The sequence below is a fragment of the Oreochromis aureus genome, linkage group 19 (genome assembly GCF_013358895.1).
Source record: "Oreochromis aureus strain Israel breed Guangdong linkage group 19, ZZ_aureus, whole genome shotgun sequence".
In the NCBI taxonomy this organism is placed as follows: Eukaryota; Metazoa; Chordata; class Actinopteri; order Cichliformes; family Cichlidae; genus Oreochromis; species Oreochromis aureus.
In genome coordinates, this window is record NC_052960.1 from 3,752,340 (window position 1) to 3,771,985 (window position 19,646).

The window sequence follows — 19,646 nt, forward strand, 5'->3', positions numbered from 1 at the left end:
TAGACTATTATCTAAGTTCGTAATCTTCATCAATTCTTCCTATATGAATGTATTCTATAAATTCTTTATTTATTTATTTGTATTGCTTTTTGTTATATTATTTATATATTTAATTTTATTTCGTGACTCGCCGATTAAAATTTAGTTATAAGGTTGTTTATTTCAATAAAATAAGTTTATGATCTGAAAGTGGAGCTGAGATTATATCATATTTGATTTATGCCGTTATATGAACCGATATTACTCAGCAATTAATCGATTATCTTTGCTTTGTTTACGTTTTGTTGTCGTAATTGCGTTACTTTCTTGTTGTACGTAATATCCGGCGCTAGGGCTGAACTTCCTGTTTTCTTCCTCATCAGTACCACAATAATGGCGTCTTGTAGCGAGGTTAGCGCTTTTTTCTTGTTATTGGTGTTTTATTGAGGTTTATTTTTAATGGATAGTGGATACGGTGGATGGATGTAACCCTTTAGAGTGCGATGTGTCGTTTTGCTGACAGATGTTCTGTTTCTTCGTCGTGTTTGTTGGTTAAAATGTCGTGTTTTGTGTACGAGGCTAACGGGAATTTAGCGTCTTGGCTAATAAGCGTTAGCTTTCTGGCTGCCAGTTGTTCTGAGGCGTCTCTTCTTCATTGAACAGTTTGAATAAATACTTTTTACATGTATTGCTAACTGTCTGTGTTTGTAGGAGTCTGCTGCAACTGCCGAAGAGGAGCCGACTGAAACCGTCGCGTCCCAGAAGAGAGAAGCGAGACTGCGAAAATTTCGAGAGCTGCATTTCAAACGAGTGAGCTGTTTAACTTCAAAGCTTCAGTTAGATTTATCAGAAAATCACAGAAACCTCATGTTTAACCGGATGGACAGCAAATTAGGGGCCCAAAGGCCGAAACCGATCCACTGTAGTGTGCAAACCAGTGGCATGTGAAAAACAAAGCTTGAATATCACCAGTATGTCTCAAATATATCTCTCACGAATGATATCGAATCATCTTGAGCCCGAAAAAACATTCCTGTCACAAAGCAGAAGCACAACAGCTTTATAAAGATTGGGCAAAAAAGGACTTGATTATTCATACCGGGTAGGGACAATAACACAGTCATAGAGATGTTTGTAAAGCAGGTAATTTTTGGGAAGTTGTTGGACTTCACGACAAGTTCAAAACCTGTTATTATTGAGTAATTGTAGGTTTCCAACAGTAGATATGTTAATGTACTATAACAGCAGATGTCTCTGTAAAACTCTTCTCAAGATAAGTACTGTATGTTACGATTACTTTTCTGACCCAGGTGTCACCCATGAAATGAGGTATAGATGTTTACAGGTGTATTTTTGTTTTTTCCCTTTGTTCTTTCATGCAACTTCTTCTCAAATCTGTCATTTGGTGTTGTTTTGTCACTGCAGAATGAAGCACGTAAGCTCAATCACCAGGAGGTTGTGGAGGAAGACAAGAGGTTGAAGCTGCCCTCAAACTGGGAGGCTAAGAAAGCCCGACTGGAGTGGGAGCTTGCCGAAGATCAAAAGAAAAAGGTACTTCAGTTTTTCAGTAGTCCTGGGTTGGTACACTGGATGTACTGATATACCAGTCATTATTTCAGGCTAATTAAATATCATATCGAAGAACATGCAAAATCCCACCAGAACTCTCAAAGTGATTTTTAGGTATCCATGACAGCTGTATTAACTGCATCCTCTTCAACCTCATATGATCACTAGTTCAGTTGCCCCAAAGTCTAAAGTGCATCACCTCCGGGCATTGTCAGAAAATTCTGGGTTTTTTTCTATGTAGCACAACATAACGTTTTATCTCATTACCAAAAAATACTGTGGCCGTTTTATGCTGGATTTACTAGAAACAAAATATCTAAAAGTTTTTTCTGTGGTGCAGCTGAATTTTTCCCAGTTTGAGCTGATTATTAATTATCGTTTTCTGATTCAGGAGTGTGCTGCTCGTGGGGAGGAGTATAGCAGAGTGAAACTGCTGGACATCACTGCTGACGATGCAGAGAGGTGGGAGAGGAAAAAGAAGAAAAAGAATCCTGACACAGGATTTGCAGGTCAGTTGTTCCACTAAAGACATATGCAGATTATTTTCTAAGGACTGTCTATTCTTCTATTTATTAATGGCAAAAAATGTGTCAGAAAGTGGAGTCGGAGACAGATGACTTTATCATCTACTTGTGCAGTCTAACATTTTATACTGTGATTATTAGACTAATTGTTTAAACATGGTAAATGGACTGATTCTTATATAGCGCTTTTCTACTCTCCCGGAGTACTCAAAGTGTACTCTATACAATATGCCTCATTCACCCATTCACATCCACTCATACAAGCACTTCTAAACTCAAGTGCAACCTAAACTACATTCATACACATTCATACTCCGATGAACGCATCGGAGGGCAACTCGGGGTTAGTATCTTGCCCAAGGATATTTGGCATGCAGACTGGGGAAGCCAAGGATCGAACAACCAACCTTCCGATCAGTAGCTGATCTGCTCTACCACCTGAGCCACAGCCACCATAATAGCAGTGGTTGCATAGCTGTAGAAACTAGCCAGAACATGACCCTGCGTCTGTATTAGTGTCATCGCTGGCACTTAAAAAAGACAAAAAACAAACAGGAAATGGTGAGCAGAGATAAAACTCTGTGGTCGATCCCATTAAAGATTCGCTCATATTCGCCGACACGGTAATGTTAAAGTGACAGTAAACTATTTGGCAGCAGGAAAAATGTAACAGGTCTGCCCAGATTTAACCAGCAGCGTGATCATAGACAATTACACAGCTCTGTTGTTGCTCTGAGAATTTTCCGAAATCAGTTATAAGCTGAAATTCCTCTTGTTGGTACTTTCTAGGCTAACGTAAGACTTCTCTGAGATGATTCTGAGGTTTTTATGAATAATGGCCCTGCTTTCTAAGGAGACTATTCTTGAGCACAGCCTTCTATTTACTTTTTATCAGCATACACAGAAACTCTGCAGCTGACCTGTGTTTACTGGAAGAGCCAGATGCCTCAAATAACCCAACACTCACTGTCACCAGCCTACCAGACAAATGTCTGCGTGAATCAAGTTTGAAGCTCAGGCTAACGACGCCACCTTATTTAGTTTGAATCCTAAAAGAATTCTGCTTGTTTCTCGTCATCTTTAATGTTCAGCATGATTGCTGAACAGTGTTTAATACAGTGTAAAAATAGACCACGTCTAATGATTATATTGGCTGTGGAATCCTTTTGCAAATGTTATAAGGTGATCAGATCAAACAGCTTTATTTTAGCCGTGGGCATCCCTCCTGTCACGCCAAAGAGCCTCAGTCCAATCGTTTACTAGAAACTTACTTAACATAATTCACTCTTGAGAAAGTGGTGCACTGTGATTCTCGTCTTCTGTTTAGTTTCCCATTTCTTTATCACAAAACATTTCACTGAGTGATAAAGATTAATGAAAGATGCTTGGAGTCTACATTACAGCAAAATGTAGGGAGCCAGCTTCTCATGGAGATGCTGGTTTTTGCTATTTGTGTCATTCTTTTTGTCCATTTTGGTGCTGGTTGGATTTTTCTGACTGTTTGGTAGCTGTTAGCTTTCATCTTTACTTTTTCAGTCATAGCAAGGTTTAGTGTAGGTCCAATCGAAGAGTTAGAATAGAAGATGAATGCCATGCATGTATTATCAATAAGGTTCAGCACAGCCAGGCATTCTTTGTGTTTGCTGGCTCCACAAACCTAAAACTTCAGTCAGAGATAACAGATATCAGGATGTTCCCTGTTAATCTGGGTTTTCTGAATCAGGCTCTCTGCATGCTCGCATAAAAACAGCAGTTTTAATATCCATGTTACATAGACGAAGGTAAATAGATTAAAAGATTATAAAATATAAATTTCCTTCTGATCAAGACAAGTGGGTTACATCAGTTGTTCAACATGTGGATGTAAACACGTCTTCCGATGTTTGCAGGGAAATTATCCTTCCTGCACACATCTGTTACATCACCTCAACAAGAACATAACGTAGAGCCATTCACAAAATAAAAATGGCACAAAAGTCACAAATGTGAGGAAAACTGAAATCTGTGGCACACAGAAAGGTCACAATAAAAACAGAAATCCAGTGTTTCTTTCCATTAGACATCACAACAACAACTTCTACTATTTCTGGAAAGTTTGACAATTCTGCTCGAAGCTGCTGGAGGCAGTGTTTAGGAAAAATCAGTACAGGTATAATAATAATAATAATAATAATGGATTGCATTTATATAGCGCTTTTCTAGACACTCAAAGCGCTTTACAATTCCACTATTCATTCACTCTCACATTCACACACTGGTGGAGGCAAACCACAGTTATACACATTAGTTTTAGAAACAGCTGACTCACAGTCTTATAAACATCCAAAGTCTCAATAAATATGTTCATCGAAGTCTGATAAATTATACTCACAAATACTAAAATTAAGGATATTTCCTGTATTTTCATTTTATTTTCATTAATTTTCCAAGCTTGCAGATTATTTCTGGTTAAATTTCTACTTCTTATTTTAGTTCAATTCAATTCAGTTTTATTTATACAACGCCAAATCACAATAACAGTTGCCTGAAGGTGCTTACTTTCCATTACTACAATAAAAAACATAAAAAACCCAACAATCATATGACAGCGGGGAGGAAAGACTCCTTTTGAACAGGATGGAACCAAAATCAGGCTCAGGGATGGTTGGGTGTGAGGGGAGGACGGCATGCTGTGGAAGAGAGTCAGAGGTTAATGACAACTAACTATTAAATGCAGAGAGGTGTATAAACACATAGTGAGTTCAGCTCAGAGACTCACTGAAGAAGCTGTTAATTATGTGAAAAACTTCATCATCAGTACAAATCAGTTCTACATCCACCGCAGGCTTCACAACCAACAGCCGAAATGTGTTTTTGCTAACCAACTTTGAGCATCTGTGTCATATCACATATCTGATATGACACAGAGGAACAGAAACTAGTGCTGGTAAAACTGGGATCCATTTCTTTCCTCCTTAAGTCTAATAAAAGTCCACTAGTCCCACAGTTTTCTCCTCAGGAATAAGATGCTTTGTGAAAAGCTTTTATCTTTACCAGGATCTTTGTCACTCGGAGCAACCTTTAGCATCAGGAAGCTTTGTGAACACAGATCCTGGCCTTACCGTGTCAGACTGCTCCTGCTTTAATCTGCTGGAAAAAAACATTTGCTGTCTCCCCTAAATGTGGCTGCCATGTGTGGCATCAAAACCTCCCCTGAATTAAAACCTCTGGGGAGAAAATAATCAGCAGAGGGGCTTCAAAAAAGGAGGGGGTGGGGATGAGGAGGAGAGATGCCTCTTCAGCCCTCCTTAACCAGCCCCAGGTTGTGATTGCTGAGCCTCGTGCCTGCTTGCTGTTTGTTCCACTAATTATAACTCTTTTTCTTTTTTCCTCTCCTCCTCTCACACACAAACGCACACACGATGGACTACAGGTTATGCAGAGGCCCAGTTCCGGCAGTACCAAAGGCTTACCAAGCAGATCAGGCCAGACATGGAAAATTACGAGAAGCAAAAGGAGGAAAGGTGAGTTGGGCCTGCGTCGGTCTAAACACACTAAAGTTAGAAAGCAGTCAGACCTCAGGAACCCCAAGCAACCTGTGTATTCTCCAGCCAGGTGGTGAGTGGCTGCTGGCAGGTGAAATATGAACGTATAGATATAGAGGCAGACAGCACAGCACTGAAAGCTTCTTTATTTTGCCTGGAAGGCGCCAACTTGTCTGCAAACACTCAAAATCACAGAACTGGGGACGTTTGCATTCCTTTCTTCCGTCTGTTGCAGACGTAAGTGTCCCAGTACACCCTCCACTGGGTAGCATGCATCGTCATCACACAGGAAGTCGCTGCAGTGTAGCGATAGTTGCTGTTGCTCGGACAATACCACCACATCAGTCTCCCACCAAAAATTGTGCAAACTGGCCGAAGCAACGTCAAAATGGCAGCTGACATTCATTTTTTTCACACGGCACCATGTGACAGGGAGCAAACAGAGGGAATAAAAGCGACAAAAACAAGGCCCAGTGTTTTACTTTCAAGGCCAACGTTCCCCTTTCTAGGTTTGCGTCAAAATTTTCAGCAGTTTCACTGCTTTTAATGTCGTATCTTTGTAGTAAAATCCCCGCTAAGGGCATCACTGCATCTTGGAACCAAAACTTAACTAACATATGTTGTAAGTTAGATAGATTTTGTACGTTGATAAAAATAAATATTACGTTTAACTGACTAGCATTTCTGGACTCTTTATTAATCCGGTTACACAGACCACTCAAGAAGAAGAAGAAATGTCCTCGGGCATTAGTTTTATGAATTCCCACTAACAGTGTAATAAAAATGATGCATAAGGTCTTTGCTGTGACCAGAACTGTGAAATTTCCAGTCAAGTAAAATGAATTGTGAAAATGAAGCTTACTGATATTGATCTATAACCCCCCGCCATCATGTGTGCGCGAAGAATTTTCTGTATATTAATTTGCATATCCCCGATTTGCCCTGGGCGATATGTTAACGTAGCTGCACACTCCAGAAATAATTTAAAGATTTTTTTTTTAAACGTGGAGAATGTGCACTAAGGTCAGAGAGGAATTCGCTGCCCTGGAGATGTTTTCCGGCCTGTAAAAGCCGCCACATGCAGAACCATGAAGGATGCAACTGGCCCCAAAGCGACATCATCTTCCCTCATTAGGACGAGCATAATCACAATGATGGGATAGAAAAGTGGATTTAGGAATGTTAAAGTGCAGATTATCTGTGGTTATGCATTTCTAATTGTTTTGCTGGTGCTCCACAGCGGTGAGGACTTCCACCCCACATCCAATAGCCTGATCTACGGCACCCATGTTCCCACAAAGGATGGCATTGACCGCATGGTGGAGGATGTTGAGAAACAGTAAGTCACACTTTTCACGAAAGCAGTGCCCTATCCACTTCTGACCATCACTAAATTTTATATCTACACCAGCCTGACTCACTGGGCAGACCGCTAAGATAAACCTCTGTACCCACTGATGCTCTGTGGTTACACAAAATCAAGCATGTGACGTAAAACAGAATTTTATCCACCCGTGGCAGTGTGGAAGAAAAGCGAAGCACTGATTTGGTTAAAGCTTGGTTATTATGATTGGTTTGCACCATCAAAGCTGCCCAAAATGTTTGTTTTGTCACGTGTCTCAGGATGACCGTGGGTTCGTGTCAGTTAAATCCCTGCTTCCCAATGCTGGCACACCACAAACGCAGTGTGAAGATAAGCAAAGGCAATGGGAAGCAATCTCTGTGAGTGGAAGAATTCAACCCTGGTCCATAAATTCTGGTCCAGTCGAGGACAGGAGGCAGTTCATGATCTGCCAGGGATCATGCTTGGCGGAGTGGATCCATTTAAAGGCGTGTGGACATTGATTTCTCCACTCCTGGACCAATCCCCTGTTATCCCAGTTAGGACTTTATTCATTGTTCTACTCTCATGTTTTATATTCACCTTGTGACCAAGGTTTAAACTGAGTTTCCAAAAACTGGGAAGTTCAGCCGGCTAAACTGAACATAACCGTAACCCAGCTGGCAGGGTCACGTCTTGTTACGCCAAAAGAGGAGGTGGTTGGTTGTGCAATTTGACAGCAAAGTTTGAGCAATAAGCCGGATTTTATACGATCAAGTTGGTGACAAGCAACAGGCTCATGCTAACTGCCTATGAAAGCTCCGTTATGCTGCAGTCACACCGAGGAAAACAGTGGCTAGAGACTGGGGCACAAGCAAAGTTGCTGCAACTGCGCAATAGTTGCTTTGAAAGACTGGGACCAGGTGTCGTGTTTAAAGCAACTTTTGTGACAATAAGACAAAGTCGGTTTGTTTTCAGCCCACGAGTAAAGGGTCAGGTTGGCATTACACGGAATCCGTTTGTGATAATACAGAAATTAACTTTAAAGAATGTGAAATTTGTTGCTTGTCTTCAGACACAGAAAGTCACATCAAATTTCCAGAACCTCAGAGATTTGAAACAGAAATTCGAAAATGCCTCAAGAAATCGTGATGTAGTTTCAATCACTTGAGATGCATCAAAAACAAGTTGCACCCGCTGGTGAAATGACTGTGCAAACCTTTGCTTACTACGATTGTTTGTAGATGGGTTGCCTCCCACCGATGCGCATGCAGCGTCTTCGGCCTCTGGGTGACCTGTTTCTTGCTGCAGCTGCTTGTAGTCAGTCTCCAAATGCGAAAAAAAATCAGTGCAGTGACAACAAAACCACCAGTGTTTCATAATAGCAACAAAGTTGCCATCCTGTCGTTACTGTGACCGAGCCATTGCTCGTCTCATAGGTGACTGCTGGTTCTTGATATGATAATCATAACATCACATGTGGTGACATCCATGAATTGTGATGCTCAAATGTATTTCAAATGTTCAAATATAACATTGTTTTTAGTATAAGGATTTTGGGGGGATTTTTTGATCAAAGTCGTTTGCAGTCAGTGACTGGATGTCACCGAATGTCGAGTTTCCTCCCTTGAAATTCTCCGGCAGACATGCAGCGCCTTGCAGATGCTTTCAGTTCAGAACTTTCAGACAGAACTGTGTTGAATAAAGTTCGTGGATCTCGCAGACTAAATGAGCGTTGGCCGGTCTGTAAGCGACCGACTCGGTCACGTGATGGTGGAACCGGGTCATAGACGGGGCACTGTCAAACCTGAACAGCCTGTGTGCACGGCTAAATGTCAGACAGATGGTGTGATGCTTTTGCAAAGCTTTATGATAACCACACTGGAGGCTACTTTAAGGTGGCGAGACAAAGAGGTCTAACAGTACCTTCTGCCTCGCTCACTTTTAATGTCACTCAGCTGAAGGTTTTGTCTTTCCTCCAGAAATCTTTGACCTTTTTGTTACCCCAGTCTTCCCCCGAGCTCTTCTATATTTAAGACAGTCAAAGGACTGTGTTGGAGATGCAACTGCAGGGCATTAGACAAGGATTCGGTTGCCAGGGTATGACGCACAACAATGCTTTGAAGACACGGTGGATGAGGAGTAGAAGCTCACAAATTGACAGTATTTTCCTCCGAGTACGTGCGCTAGGTTTTCCATCGCCACTCGGCTTGCCAAATTTAAAAATGCATGCTTCCAAATTATTGCCTGCAGCCAGTTATTGTTATTGGATCTGCCACAGTTGGAGGCCATGCCGGTTTATGAAAATGTCTCTAAGCTCCTTTTATTTTTGCTTTGTCAGGATCGAGAAGCGGTCCAAGTACAGCCGACGCAGGGCCTACAACGACGACGCCGACATCGACTACATCAACGAGAGGAACGCCAAGTTCAACAAGAAGGCGGAGCGTTTCTATGGCAAATACACAGCAGAGATCAAGCAAAACCTGGAGAGGGGCACAGCAGTGTAGAGCGTCAGGTCACCTTCGAGCTTCGCTTTTTATTTTTTCCTTCCTGCTAAAAGTCTCTGTATTTATGAGTGAAAATGCAGTGTTGCCAGGTTTTTGAGCTGACATATGTAATATTTCTTGTTTTCCTTGTACAGTATCAAAAGTCTATCTCTGAACTCTTATTTTTTAATAAACCACTTCCAATTATCTCGCACACTTGTTGTGCTTTTTTTGTTCCTGTGGCTGCTTCTGTGTGTGGTCTCATGACGAGAGATTTTGAGCGTGAGAATGAACCGTTAACTCACCATTGAATCTCCTTGAGGGCATGTTTAGCACAAAATGTCAGCCAACAGGGTTTCAGCGTAGGTGCACGAAGAGAACGGGACGTGGAGCAACAGTTGGGTAATTCAATTTATCAGTTTTATCATCTGCATCTTGCCACTAACTTGCCCAGAGCAGATATGTGAACACAAACCCTTGTGACTGCAGAGCAGACATGTAAACAGGTTCCCATGCCTGAATGTAGGGTCACTGCGCCCTCTGCTGGATAAGCAGCGACAGGACAGAGTCAGAAGGGTTAAATGAAAGTGAAATGTGTCCTTAATTGAATTTTATTTTATTTGGATGAGTCAGACCCTTAGAGTAAATTTATGAGATCTTCTTAAACATGATGCATGTTTATGTTTTGCTGATGAGAAGCAGGGGAAGTCTTCAGATTTTCCTTTTGATATCTGACTCTGATCTGGAGCTGTTAGTGTTCAGGTTTATGAAGTCTTATCTGATTAGCCCGAGGACACTGGCTGTAGAAACGTTGCATAAATTCACAGTTGTGTCTGACACTTTTGATTCATTCACAGCCAACCGACAGTTGGTGTTCCCAATAAAGCAATACTTATTTAAAGCTAAGGCACAACTGATGCCAGTGTCTGCTCATAAAGGTGGGGGGGATCATTGAGTCACGCAGGAATGTCAGGATAAACCTGTCTTCTCACCTTTTCCTGTTAAAACGAGCTCAAAGCTTGCTTTGTGTCAGTACTTTCTCCCTGCTACGCCTTTGCTTTGTTATGCGTTTGTGTGCAGTATCTCCCATCAGAGTCATTAATCACAATTACAAGTCAGCTTACAGCCGGAGACGTTCAGTCTGGCAGTAAGGCGCTCAAAGCTGTGATTTCACCTTTGAATATCTGAGTATCGGCTCAGATTTACCAGTATCGCACCGCTATTTTTAAAGTTCGCCAAGAAGCTGTCAACTTTGTATACAAGGTTCATGTGTTTATGGTTGATGATCATCTGATTCAGTTTAAATGATAGACAGTACTGTGCAAAACTCCAGAGACATCCCGTTTCTTTATATTTTGCCTGGAAAATATTAAATACATGTACCAATTTATTGAAACATGTGCAAACATAATTGGAAATACATTAGGCACATCCTGAACTGTTGAGATTGTCCAACACCACTATTTATAATGTAGCTCCAAAAACCAACAACATCCCTTTAAGAAAGCTGGAGAACTAGTGCTCGAGTTTATGCATTCACAAAGTTGGCTGTCCATGGTGCCTATGATAACAATACCCCATCACCCTTTGCTGTGTAAAAGAAAAACCACTACAAAAATGTCTCACCCATTGGAAGCATAATCTAGTCAGGCCCAGTCAAGTAATGTACAACATAACTTGAGGTTGTAACCTGGGCTGAACATTTACAGAATATGTAAAAGTATCATTTCATGCTGTGTTACAACAGGTACAGACTTACAAATAACTGGTCCAATAGATTTTATTTTAATGTTTAAGGTTTTAGAGATGCACTTTTTGATTTGTCTTAACACTGCTTGAATCAGCTGAACAAATCAGATGTGACAATTGAGGTCAGGAACCTTCTGGAAGCATGCTTTTATATAACCAATCCCACAGGCAGTGGAAATGCTGACACCATGTGGCCATTTCAGACACTGCAGGTCATTTCCATCCACAGGATCTTTCTGGAATGACAGCCGATTTCCAACAACTAAAGTCATCCTCTCATAGTGCAAACCAAACTTTTGGTTTTTTTCCTTAAGTGGAAAAACGAGTAATTACACAAGTCTCTTGGGCACTGGTGCGCCTTCAAGTTTGAAAGGACAGACAGAAACAAGTATTATGTGAAATAACTTTATTGAATCTATAAACATCACAAAAAACACAAGGGGAAAAAAAAAAAAATTTTTATAATCCCACCTGAACGATTCTTCACTTCTTCCCACATAAATCTTTAACATCTGAAAGAAAACACCGACGTGTGAACATCTCATATATACAGTATATATAGCATGTACAGTGTCCATGTGCTCTGCCCCGTGAGTGCAGATTTAGGTATGTTTGCGTGCACTCGAGGATTGGCCTGATCTGACTGGGATCCACTGGCCATAGGGCTTCCTGCTCTCCACGCTGTCCACTCGGGGAGTTACCTTTGCTGTAGGAGGAGCTGCCGATGTTGGCTTAGCAACAGAGTTCTGCAAACAAACAAATTATTTTATCGCCAGTGATTCAGAGCAGTGTGAAGCAGGGAAAACTCACTTTAGTTTAGGTCACTTACGTTAATGCTGAAAGCGATTTTTCCTTTCTGGGATGACCTCGGGCTGGAGTCGTCATCAGGCTCCTCCTCTGTGCCCTGTTCAAAAACAAGGACAACAAGTAGTTAGTCACAAGCCCCAAAACTGGAGGCAGAGTGAGCTTTGACAGTTTGTGAAGGTGATATTAGATGAACTGCTTCTAACACAGTTAAGCCTTTCTACTGCGTAGGTAGGTATATCTTCAACAAACTGCAGCTCTCATGCAACCCCCAAACACTTAATCCAAGCTTCAAGGTGAGACCTTGAAACAGAATCTACAAAACAAATTATATAGAAAAAAAAAAAAAAAAAGAAAAAAGAAAAGAAAAAGTATAAGTCTTCTCTGTCTACAGTTGCACAATGGTGATCACGCAGGTTTCCCAGCCCCTTAGCACACGCCATGTGTACCAACTTATCTTTGGTATATGGAGAGGAGTTCTTCATCTGTTTTTAGCTCTATAATGCAGTCCACACACGTGCGCTCCATCAGCGAGTGGAGGGCTCTGCTAAATAAACGACCCATTTCAACTGCAAGCATAAATACATTTGTAATATCAAATTTGTACTTCCTTTCTACATGAAGGTGAATCAGTAATAACACATCTGAGTTGGCTGCATCTATGTGTGCAATTAGCAAGTGTCTAAAATGTGAGATGTGACATCTACATTTGCATTTATTTGGCCTCTAGTGGAGAAAATGCAGATTGTGAAGATTACAAGGAGTACATTTTGTTATCACCCAAGTCACATGACAGCCCTTTAATCCCAGGTGCCGATGAGTGAAGGAGACCACTGTCATGTCATCTATGAAGACAGGAATAAATAGAGAGCATGTGTTCCCCTCAAGGTCCAAAAGGTTAAACAAGACAGGAAAGTCAACAACACAGACCACAAGATAGTCACAGCTATAACCTCTGAGTGCTGAATCATTTAAAAACAACGCGTTAACATCTACCGTATGATTGAGTTAAAGGAGAGCACTACTGTGCACAGGAGATATTTCTAAGCTTCTTCATATCCCTCGTCTTTATATGGAAAGAAAATGCACATCTAAGTCTTTAGAGTATTAGAAGCTTTGCCTTCAGTGAATGGCAGGTTCCACATACAGGTAACGTTTCCTGTGACACTCACCTGTGCTGCGGTCTTTTCAGAGCCGTGTCTCACCCTTTTCTCTGGCTCACGCTTAGGTTCTGACAGGATTGGTTTCACGCTCTCAGGAAGTTCCAGTTTCTCCACTCCCAGGATCTTCATGGCGTTGGCCTTTGCAGCTTCGAGGAGTTCCCGTTTATCTGTTCGACACAAACCAAATGAGGACATTTAATACGAGCATCATTACTGCTTGCTGTCAATTTCTACTGATATCAACTAGAGATCTTACCACGCAGACTGAGGCTGACAGAACGTCCAACAGATCGGGATCGGCTCCTGGATGGGGATCTTGAAAATCTGCATCGATACTGGCTCACGCGGCCCCTGGACCTGCTCCAGCGGAAGGATGACCTGGATCGGGACCTTGAGCGGGACCTGGAGGGAGACCTGTACCGTCTGCGATTTGAGTATCTGTCTGGTGAGCGGCTGAATGAGCGAGAGTGGGCCCTGTAACGGCGGGGTGGGGAACGACGAGAACGACCTCTGCTACTTCTGCTGTGGTCGTCACATCGACAGCAAGAGGAGCGTCTGTGGCAGCGGGGGTAGGAGCGTGACCTGGAGCGAGAGGAGGACCTGCTCCTGGAAGAAGATGATGAGGACGATGAAGAAGATGATGATGATGATGATCTGTAATAGCGTCTGCGTCTATCCCGCCCTCTGTAAGAGCCTGAGGAGCGGCTGCTGTCATAGCTGCTCCTGGACACAGAGCGGGATCTGGAGCGTGACCTGGAGTAGGATCGGGATGAGGTGGGGCTTTTCTGGTCAAAGATCACATTGAGGCCATCGCTCTGGCGAGCACGGGCCATTTCAGAATGAGAGCCTGTTCCCTTGGCCATTGTCTGGTCTTCTGCCAAAGGCTGGAAAGAGAAAAGAAAACCTGCCTAAAACAATGAGAACACTTGGTCAGTGGTGGTGGGCATGCCTCAGTAATTTTAAGTACTTTACTGGAACAAAGTCTTTTTAATGTGGCATTACCTCCACTTTCTCAATGATGCCCCTAAAGAGCAAAGTGCAACTGCATAACTGGCAAGTCTGACTGCAGACTACTGGTAATATCACATTTCAAGGCAAGCAAAAATTAAAAACTGCTCCCCGAACATTAAACAACTTATAAAAGTAATGTCTTAAATTACATTATGTGTTAGAAACGTGTGTCAGCCGTTAAAATCTATTAAAAGACAGCATAACCGTTGCATAACCACTCTCAGTGCTGCCCCTAGTGAGCAAAGCCCGGTAAAGCAGTGTAGTGTAACATCACCGGCTAAACCGGCTTGAACTGGAAAGTTCCAGGATGACGTAACCCTGAGCTAAGGCTTCTCCAGCAATTGTTAAAATACAACTTTTAAAGGTTATCGTTGAGCAACATTCGCAAATAATAATTTATCCACATCATTCAATTTGCATTAGTCACAAGCTTTGTTTTTTTAAATCTGAAACCGTCTCGTGTAACTCTAGCTTGGAAATAAAATAAAGGCAACGGCGTTGTTTGTCTTACCAGTTCGACTGTAACTCGAAGATACTCTTTCTGTTAACGTCGATATAAAGGGCAAACGCTGTGGCAAATTGTTGCCCCCCCAAAAGTATATCAAAAGACGAAAAGCTGACAGAGGAGCTCAAAATGCTCGAATTTGTTGGTTTGCAGCCAAATAGCTCAGAAAAAAAGCAACCGAAGTGTCCTCCTCGAAGTTTACTCTTCCACCGTCGTCACTCAAGTGAAAGCGGGAGGAGACCGCAGCGGGCTTTAAACCCGCTTCTGGAAATTTCCATTCACGTGATGTTCGCGACGATTGGATTCTTTTGAATGACTCGCGGGCTTAACGACTCTTTTTAGGAACGAAATAAGTCGAGTTATCTTACCTTTAGCGGCTTCTGCTTTTTTAAATCTCCGCAATATTCATTCTTCCTTTAATCGTTGTTTATGAATCGTGTCATATTTGTGTTTCTACAATCAGTATCGGTTAAAAACAAGGTTAAAGAAACCGATTCAGCGGGTAACTGATACAGTTGGTGAAAAGAATCAAATCATTCAGGGCGACCGATAAACCCACAGAGGAAAAAGCCGCATTGAGGGTATTTGTGTTTTGAAGGGCTGAGTGCTGCAGAAAAAACTGCACACACAGTTCTGAGATGCAGTAAACGCTATTATTTAAGTATTCTTTATAGAGGAGTTCAATCCTTTATGTATGTAGCATGTATTCAGTCTATTATGTGCAGGATAGAGTTTACAAATGAATTCTGCAATGATTATGATTTAAACAAAAGCTTGCTGCAGCAAATAGCAGAGCATGCTGCGATAGGTGAAGGGAGGGGGACAGTTTGCAGTTTCTAGAAAATTCACATAAACCTGAAAGATTACATTATATCTGCAGCATTATCATTGATAAAGGGATAAAAGATGCACCACAGCATCAGCAGTTTATTGCTGTATTACATGTCTGAGTGGTGAATAAACATAGACTAGACATCATCACTAGACTCCATATCATTTCATTGATACTCAACATAAACAGCCAGTAAATGCTACATGGTCAGATGGATTACATAATACTTAAAATTTAACTGCACTTATTATACAGGGGAAAAAAAGGAATCAGTGAAGTTATTTTGTATTTTGGTAATACAAATTTAAGACTTGTTCAAACCCAGTTCTAACTCAGCTTCATCCGTTTTGTTGGACTAAAAAAGAGTTGCAATGATTTGCATTAACACATCCTTTCAAATAATGGTATATATTGTTATAGGTCTTTTGGTATTGGTTTACTTTGATAGCTGCTTGTTTCAGTCAAGGTTTCTTTTAAGATAAGGCATGGAAAATCCTTTAAGAAATAGTTTGGCTCAGTGAGATGAGTAGCCGCTTTGAGACTAGGAGGGCCAGGTTCGAATCCTGGTTGTGTCAACACAAGAGTAAGAAGCACAGGGGATTGGGAGCCCCAGACTTAGAGATTGTTTTGCGAATCCCTTTTATTAAAAATACTCACAGTGCAATTTCTCGGGGTGCCCCGTGGGTTCGAGGGAAGGAAGAATTGTGGCATAAAAAAAAGAGGCAGGGCCAGAGCGGGCATACCATACCACAGACTTATGTTTGGAGATTTATCAAGTCAGTGGGGACATTATAGCCTAAATATTCTCCAAGATAATATGAAAAATATTTATAAAAAAATTAATGAAATTAAAAATGAAGGTATGATTCAATATAAGTACGTAGATAAAGACGAGAATCTTTTGGTTGTTAAAAATATACAAGACAAATTATTATCCGAAAGCATGAGAGATGTGGTATGGCTCATCTCGCTCGGGCGCCTCCCTGTGAGGGCAGTGGTGCAGTGGAGTTGTTTTGTTACCACCATGAAATGCCCTATGATAAACTGTGACGAAGATGAGACCTTAGAACATCTTCTTTTGGACTGTTATAGGACAACTAAGATAAGGCAGAAGATGACAGAAATTGGGTATGATGTTGATGTTAACATTAAAGCAGTTAAATATGGTTTGTTTAAAGAGAAAATGAGTGAAGACAAAAGGAGACTCTTTTGGTTAATAATGTGTGTAATAAACACACATATCTGGAAAACCCGTACCAAAGGAGTGATAGAACAAAAGATGATAAGCAGTGATGTGGTGAGTAAACATATCATTACAGATCTGCGGAGAAGAAGAACAATGGACCTGAAACTTGGAAAAGTTTTCCCCTGGAACGTATTGAAACTGTAAGTTTGAAAAGTACTTTGTGGACTCAGATGCTCGACTTTCCTCCTTGTTTTCCTTTTTCCTTAATGAGTAGTATGTGATCATGGTTTTGTATATGTAATTGTATGTGTATGTAAATTTTATATGTATACTTTAAATAAAGTGTTTTAAAAAAAAAGAAAATCCTTTAAACATGTAGGGGGCCAAGCTTCAGCTCAATCAAATGTGTCTTTGTTCTTGGTTCTTGTTGAGTATTTGTTGAGTTGAGTAACTGATACTCTTTCTCGTGTTTCTCATGTCTTCCTATCAGCGTCCTTATCTTCCCTCACTATTGCCCGTGTTTTATTTTGCTAATGAATCTCTCTTCGGTTATTCATTTAGCTTTCCCTCTTTGTAACTGTCTGCCCCACCCACATTGGCTTGTCCTCCTATAGTTCGTTGTTTGTTGTAAAACAAAATTCCAAAAAAGGCCTTGAAACTAATTATCCAAACTTTGTCCTACAGAAAACAGAAATCTTATTTTAAATACAAAAAGGCCAAATTTCACTATTTCCACATTAAATAGCATAAACCCAATAAGTTTTATGGTATTTAGTGGAATAATAGTAGTTTGGGTTTTTTTTTTAATTGTATTTTAATGGTTTATCTTTGGCTTTTTTTACTTTGCCGTTGCATGTCAGGGCATGACTGAAGTCTTTCTCAGCAGGAAGGCTGTTAAAGTGACAAAATACAATTAAAAATCTGCTTATATTCTCTAAGGCCATCCAGCAAAACTGAATTTCAGATGTTATCAGTCAGCTGAATGGGAGTGATCATTGGGTCTTCAACCAGAATGGGTCTTCAACACCTTCTAGACTCCAGAAGGTGTTGACGACCCATTCTCAAATCTTAATGAATGATTCTTTCATATATTCTCCTTCCGTGAACAGCTTCCCATGCCTGACTATTTCCTAAACGGCCACAAAACTTGCATAGTTGAATTTGCAGACTTCATCCACTTCTTCAACTGATTTTCCCTCAGATCAGCTTTCCGCTTCAGTTCTTCAACTTTATTTCTCTCTTCTCCCTCCGGGTATTTTTCAGCAAAGGCTGTGTGTTTATTTTGGAAATGTCTTGCAACATTTGACATTTTATTGTTAGCCAATCTCTCTACACAAATTAGGCATACTGGTAGGCCACTCTCATCAGAAGTAAATGCAAATGAATCCGCCCAGGCATCATTAAATGTTCTATTTTCTTCAGATATTTTTCTTTCCTGACATTTCTCCATACTTGGCCTCCCTGGGGTTGAAATTCTCGATACGCTTATTTTGAGTGACAAAAAATTAAAAAAAAATTAGAACTACAATTTAAAAAAATGTTAAAAAAATAACTGACAAAAATAAAATACACTTCAAATAAATTCTTATAATTTATTTTCCCAAGCCACACAGCTGTACAGGGAGTGCAGAATTATTAGGCAAATGAGTATTTTGTCCACATCATCCTCTTCATGCATGTTGTCTTACTCCAAGCTGTATAGGCTCGAAAGCCTACTACCAATTAAGCATATTAGGTGATGTGCATCTCTGTAATGAGAAGGGGTGTGGTCTAATGACATCAACACCCTATATCAGGTGTGCATAGTTATTAGGCAACTTCCTTTCCTTTGGCAAAATGGGTCAAAAGAAGGACTTGACAGGCTCAGAAAAGTCAAAAATAGTGAGATATCTTGCAGAGGGATGCAGCAGTCTTAAAATTGCAAAGCTTCTGAAGCGTGATCATCGAACAATCAAGCGTTTCATTCAAAATAGTCAACAGGGTCGCAAGAAGCGTGTGGAAAAACCAAGGCGCAAAATAACTGCCCATGAACTGAGAAAAGTCAAGCGTGCAGCTGCCAAGATGCCACTTGCCACCAGTTTGGCCATATTTCAGAGCTGCAACATCACTGGAGTGCCCAAAAGCACAAGGTGTGCAATACTCAGAGACATGGCCAAGGTAAGAAAGGCTGAAAGACGACCACCACTGAACAAGACACACAAGCTGAAACGTCAAGACTGGGCCAAGAAATATCTCAAGACTGATTTTTCTAAGGTTTTATGGACTGATGAAATGAGAGTGAGTCTTGATGGGCCAGATGGATGGGCCCGTGGCTGGATTGGTAAAGGGCAGAGAGCTCCAGTCCCACTCAGACGCCAGCAAGGTGGAGGTGGAGTACTGGTTTGGGCTGGTATCATCAAAGATGAGCTTGTGGGGCCTTTTCGGGTTGAGGATGGCGTCAAGCTCAACTCCCAGTCCTACTGCCAGTTTCTGGAAGACACCTTCTTCAAGCAGTGGTACAGGAAGAAGTCTGCATCCTTCAAGAAAAACATGATTTTCATGCAGGACAATGCTCCATCACACGCGTCCAAGTACTCCACAGCGTGGCTGGCAAGAAAGGGTATAAAAGAAGAAAAACTAATGACATGGCCTCCTTGTTCACCTGATCTGAACCCCATTGAGAACCTGTGGTCCATCATCAAATGTGAGATTTACAAGGAGGGAAAACAGTACGCCTCTCTGAACAGTGTCTGGGAGGCTGTGGTTGCTGCTGCACGCAATGTTGATGGTGAACCGATCAAAACACTGACAGGATCCATGGATGGCAGGCTTTTGAGTGTCCTTGCAAAGAAAGGTGGCTATATTGGTCGCTGATTTGTTTTTGTTTTGTTTTGAATGTCAGAAATGTATATTTGTGAATGTGGAGATGTTATATTGGTTTCACTGGTAAAAATAAATCATTGAAATGGGTATATATTTGTTTTTGTTAAGTTGCCTAATAATTATGCACAGTA

The 19,646-nt window shown here is 41.1% G+C and overlaps 2 protein-coding genes across 6 annotated transcripts; one reads left to right on the forward strand and one right to left on the reverse strand.

Annotated features, from left to right (window-relative positions):
• Positions 1-299: 299 nt before the first annotated feature.
• On the forward strand, positions 300-9,617 carry syf2 (SYF2 pre-mRNA-splicing factor). Its single transcript, XM_031728098.2, has 7 exons — positions 300-390; positions 691-789; positions 1,405-1,530; positions 1,940-2,057; positions 5,485-5,575; positions 6,837-6,935; positions 9,259-9,617. Exons 1-7 carry the CDS (start codon positions 373-375, stop codon positions 9,422-9,424), a joined length of 717 nt encoding a protein of 238 aa, XP_031583958.1. The 5' UTR covers positions 300-372; the 3' UTR covers positions 9,425-9,617.
• A 1,924-nt stretch (positions 9,618-11,541) lies between these two features.
• On the reverse strand, positions 11,542-14,875 carry rsrp1 (arginine/serine-rich protein 1). 5 transcript variants are annotated; one of them, XM_031728102.2, is made up of 5 exons: positions 14,642-14,874; positions 13,376-14,003; positions 13,129-13,286; positions 11,982-12,056; positions 11,542-11,898 (listed from the first exon to the last, which is right to left on the reverse strand). In XM_031728102.2, the coding sequence occupies exons 2-5, from the start codon at positions 13,980-13,982 to the stop codon at positions 11,755-11,757; spliced, it is 984 nt and encodes a 327-aa protein (XP_031583962.1). In that variant the 5' UTR covers positions 13,983-14,003; positions 14,642-14,874; the 3' UTR covers positions 11,542-11,754. The 5 variants fall into 5 exon arrangements, 3 of the variants coding, with proteins under 3 accessions (XP_031583962.1, XP_031583961.1, XP_031583960.1); XM_031728101.2 differs by having other exon boundaries at positions 13,376-14,023; XM_031728100.2 differs by having other exon boundaries at positions 13,376-14,027; positions 14,642-14,873.
• Positions 14,876-19,646: the final 4,771 nt, after the last annotated feature.

Bases quoted from the DNA above. Each gene is read 5' to 3' on its own strand.
- rsrp1 (XM_031728102.2), bottom strand. From the start codon at position 13,982: ATGGCCAAGGGAACAGGCTCTCATTCTGAAATGGCCCGTGCTCGCCAG. The intron at 13,287-13,375 runs GTAAGATCTCTA...TGTGTCGAACAG, and splicing joins TGTCAGCCTCAGTCTGCGTG to ATAAACGGGAACTCCTCGAA. The intron at 11,899-11,981 runs GTAAGTGACCTA...GTTTGTTTGCAG, and splicing joins AAATCGCTTTCAGCATTAAC to AACTCTGTTGCTAAGCCAAC.
- syf2 (XM_031728098.2), top strand. The intron at 1,531-1,939 runs GTACTTCAGTTT...TTTCTGATTCAG, and splicing joins CCGAAGATCAAAAGAAAAAG to GAGTGTGCTGCTCGTGGGGA. The intron at 2,058-5,484 runs GTCAGTTGTTCC...GATGGACTACAG, and splicing joins TCCTGACACAGGATTTGCAG to GTTATGCAGAGGCCCAGTTC.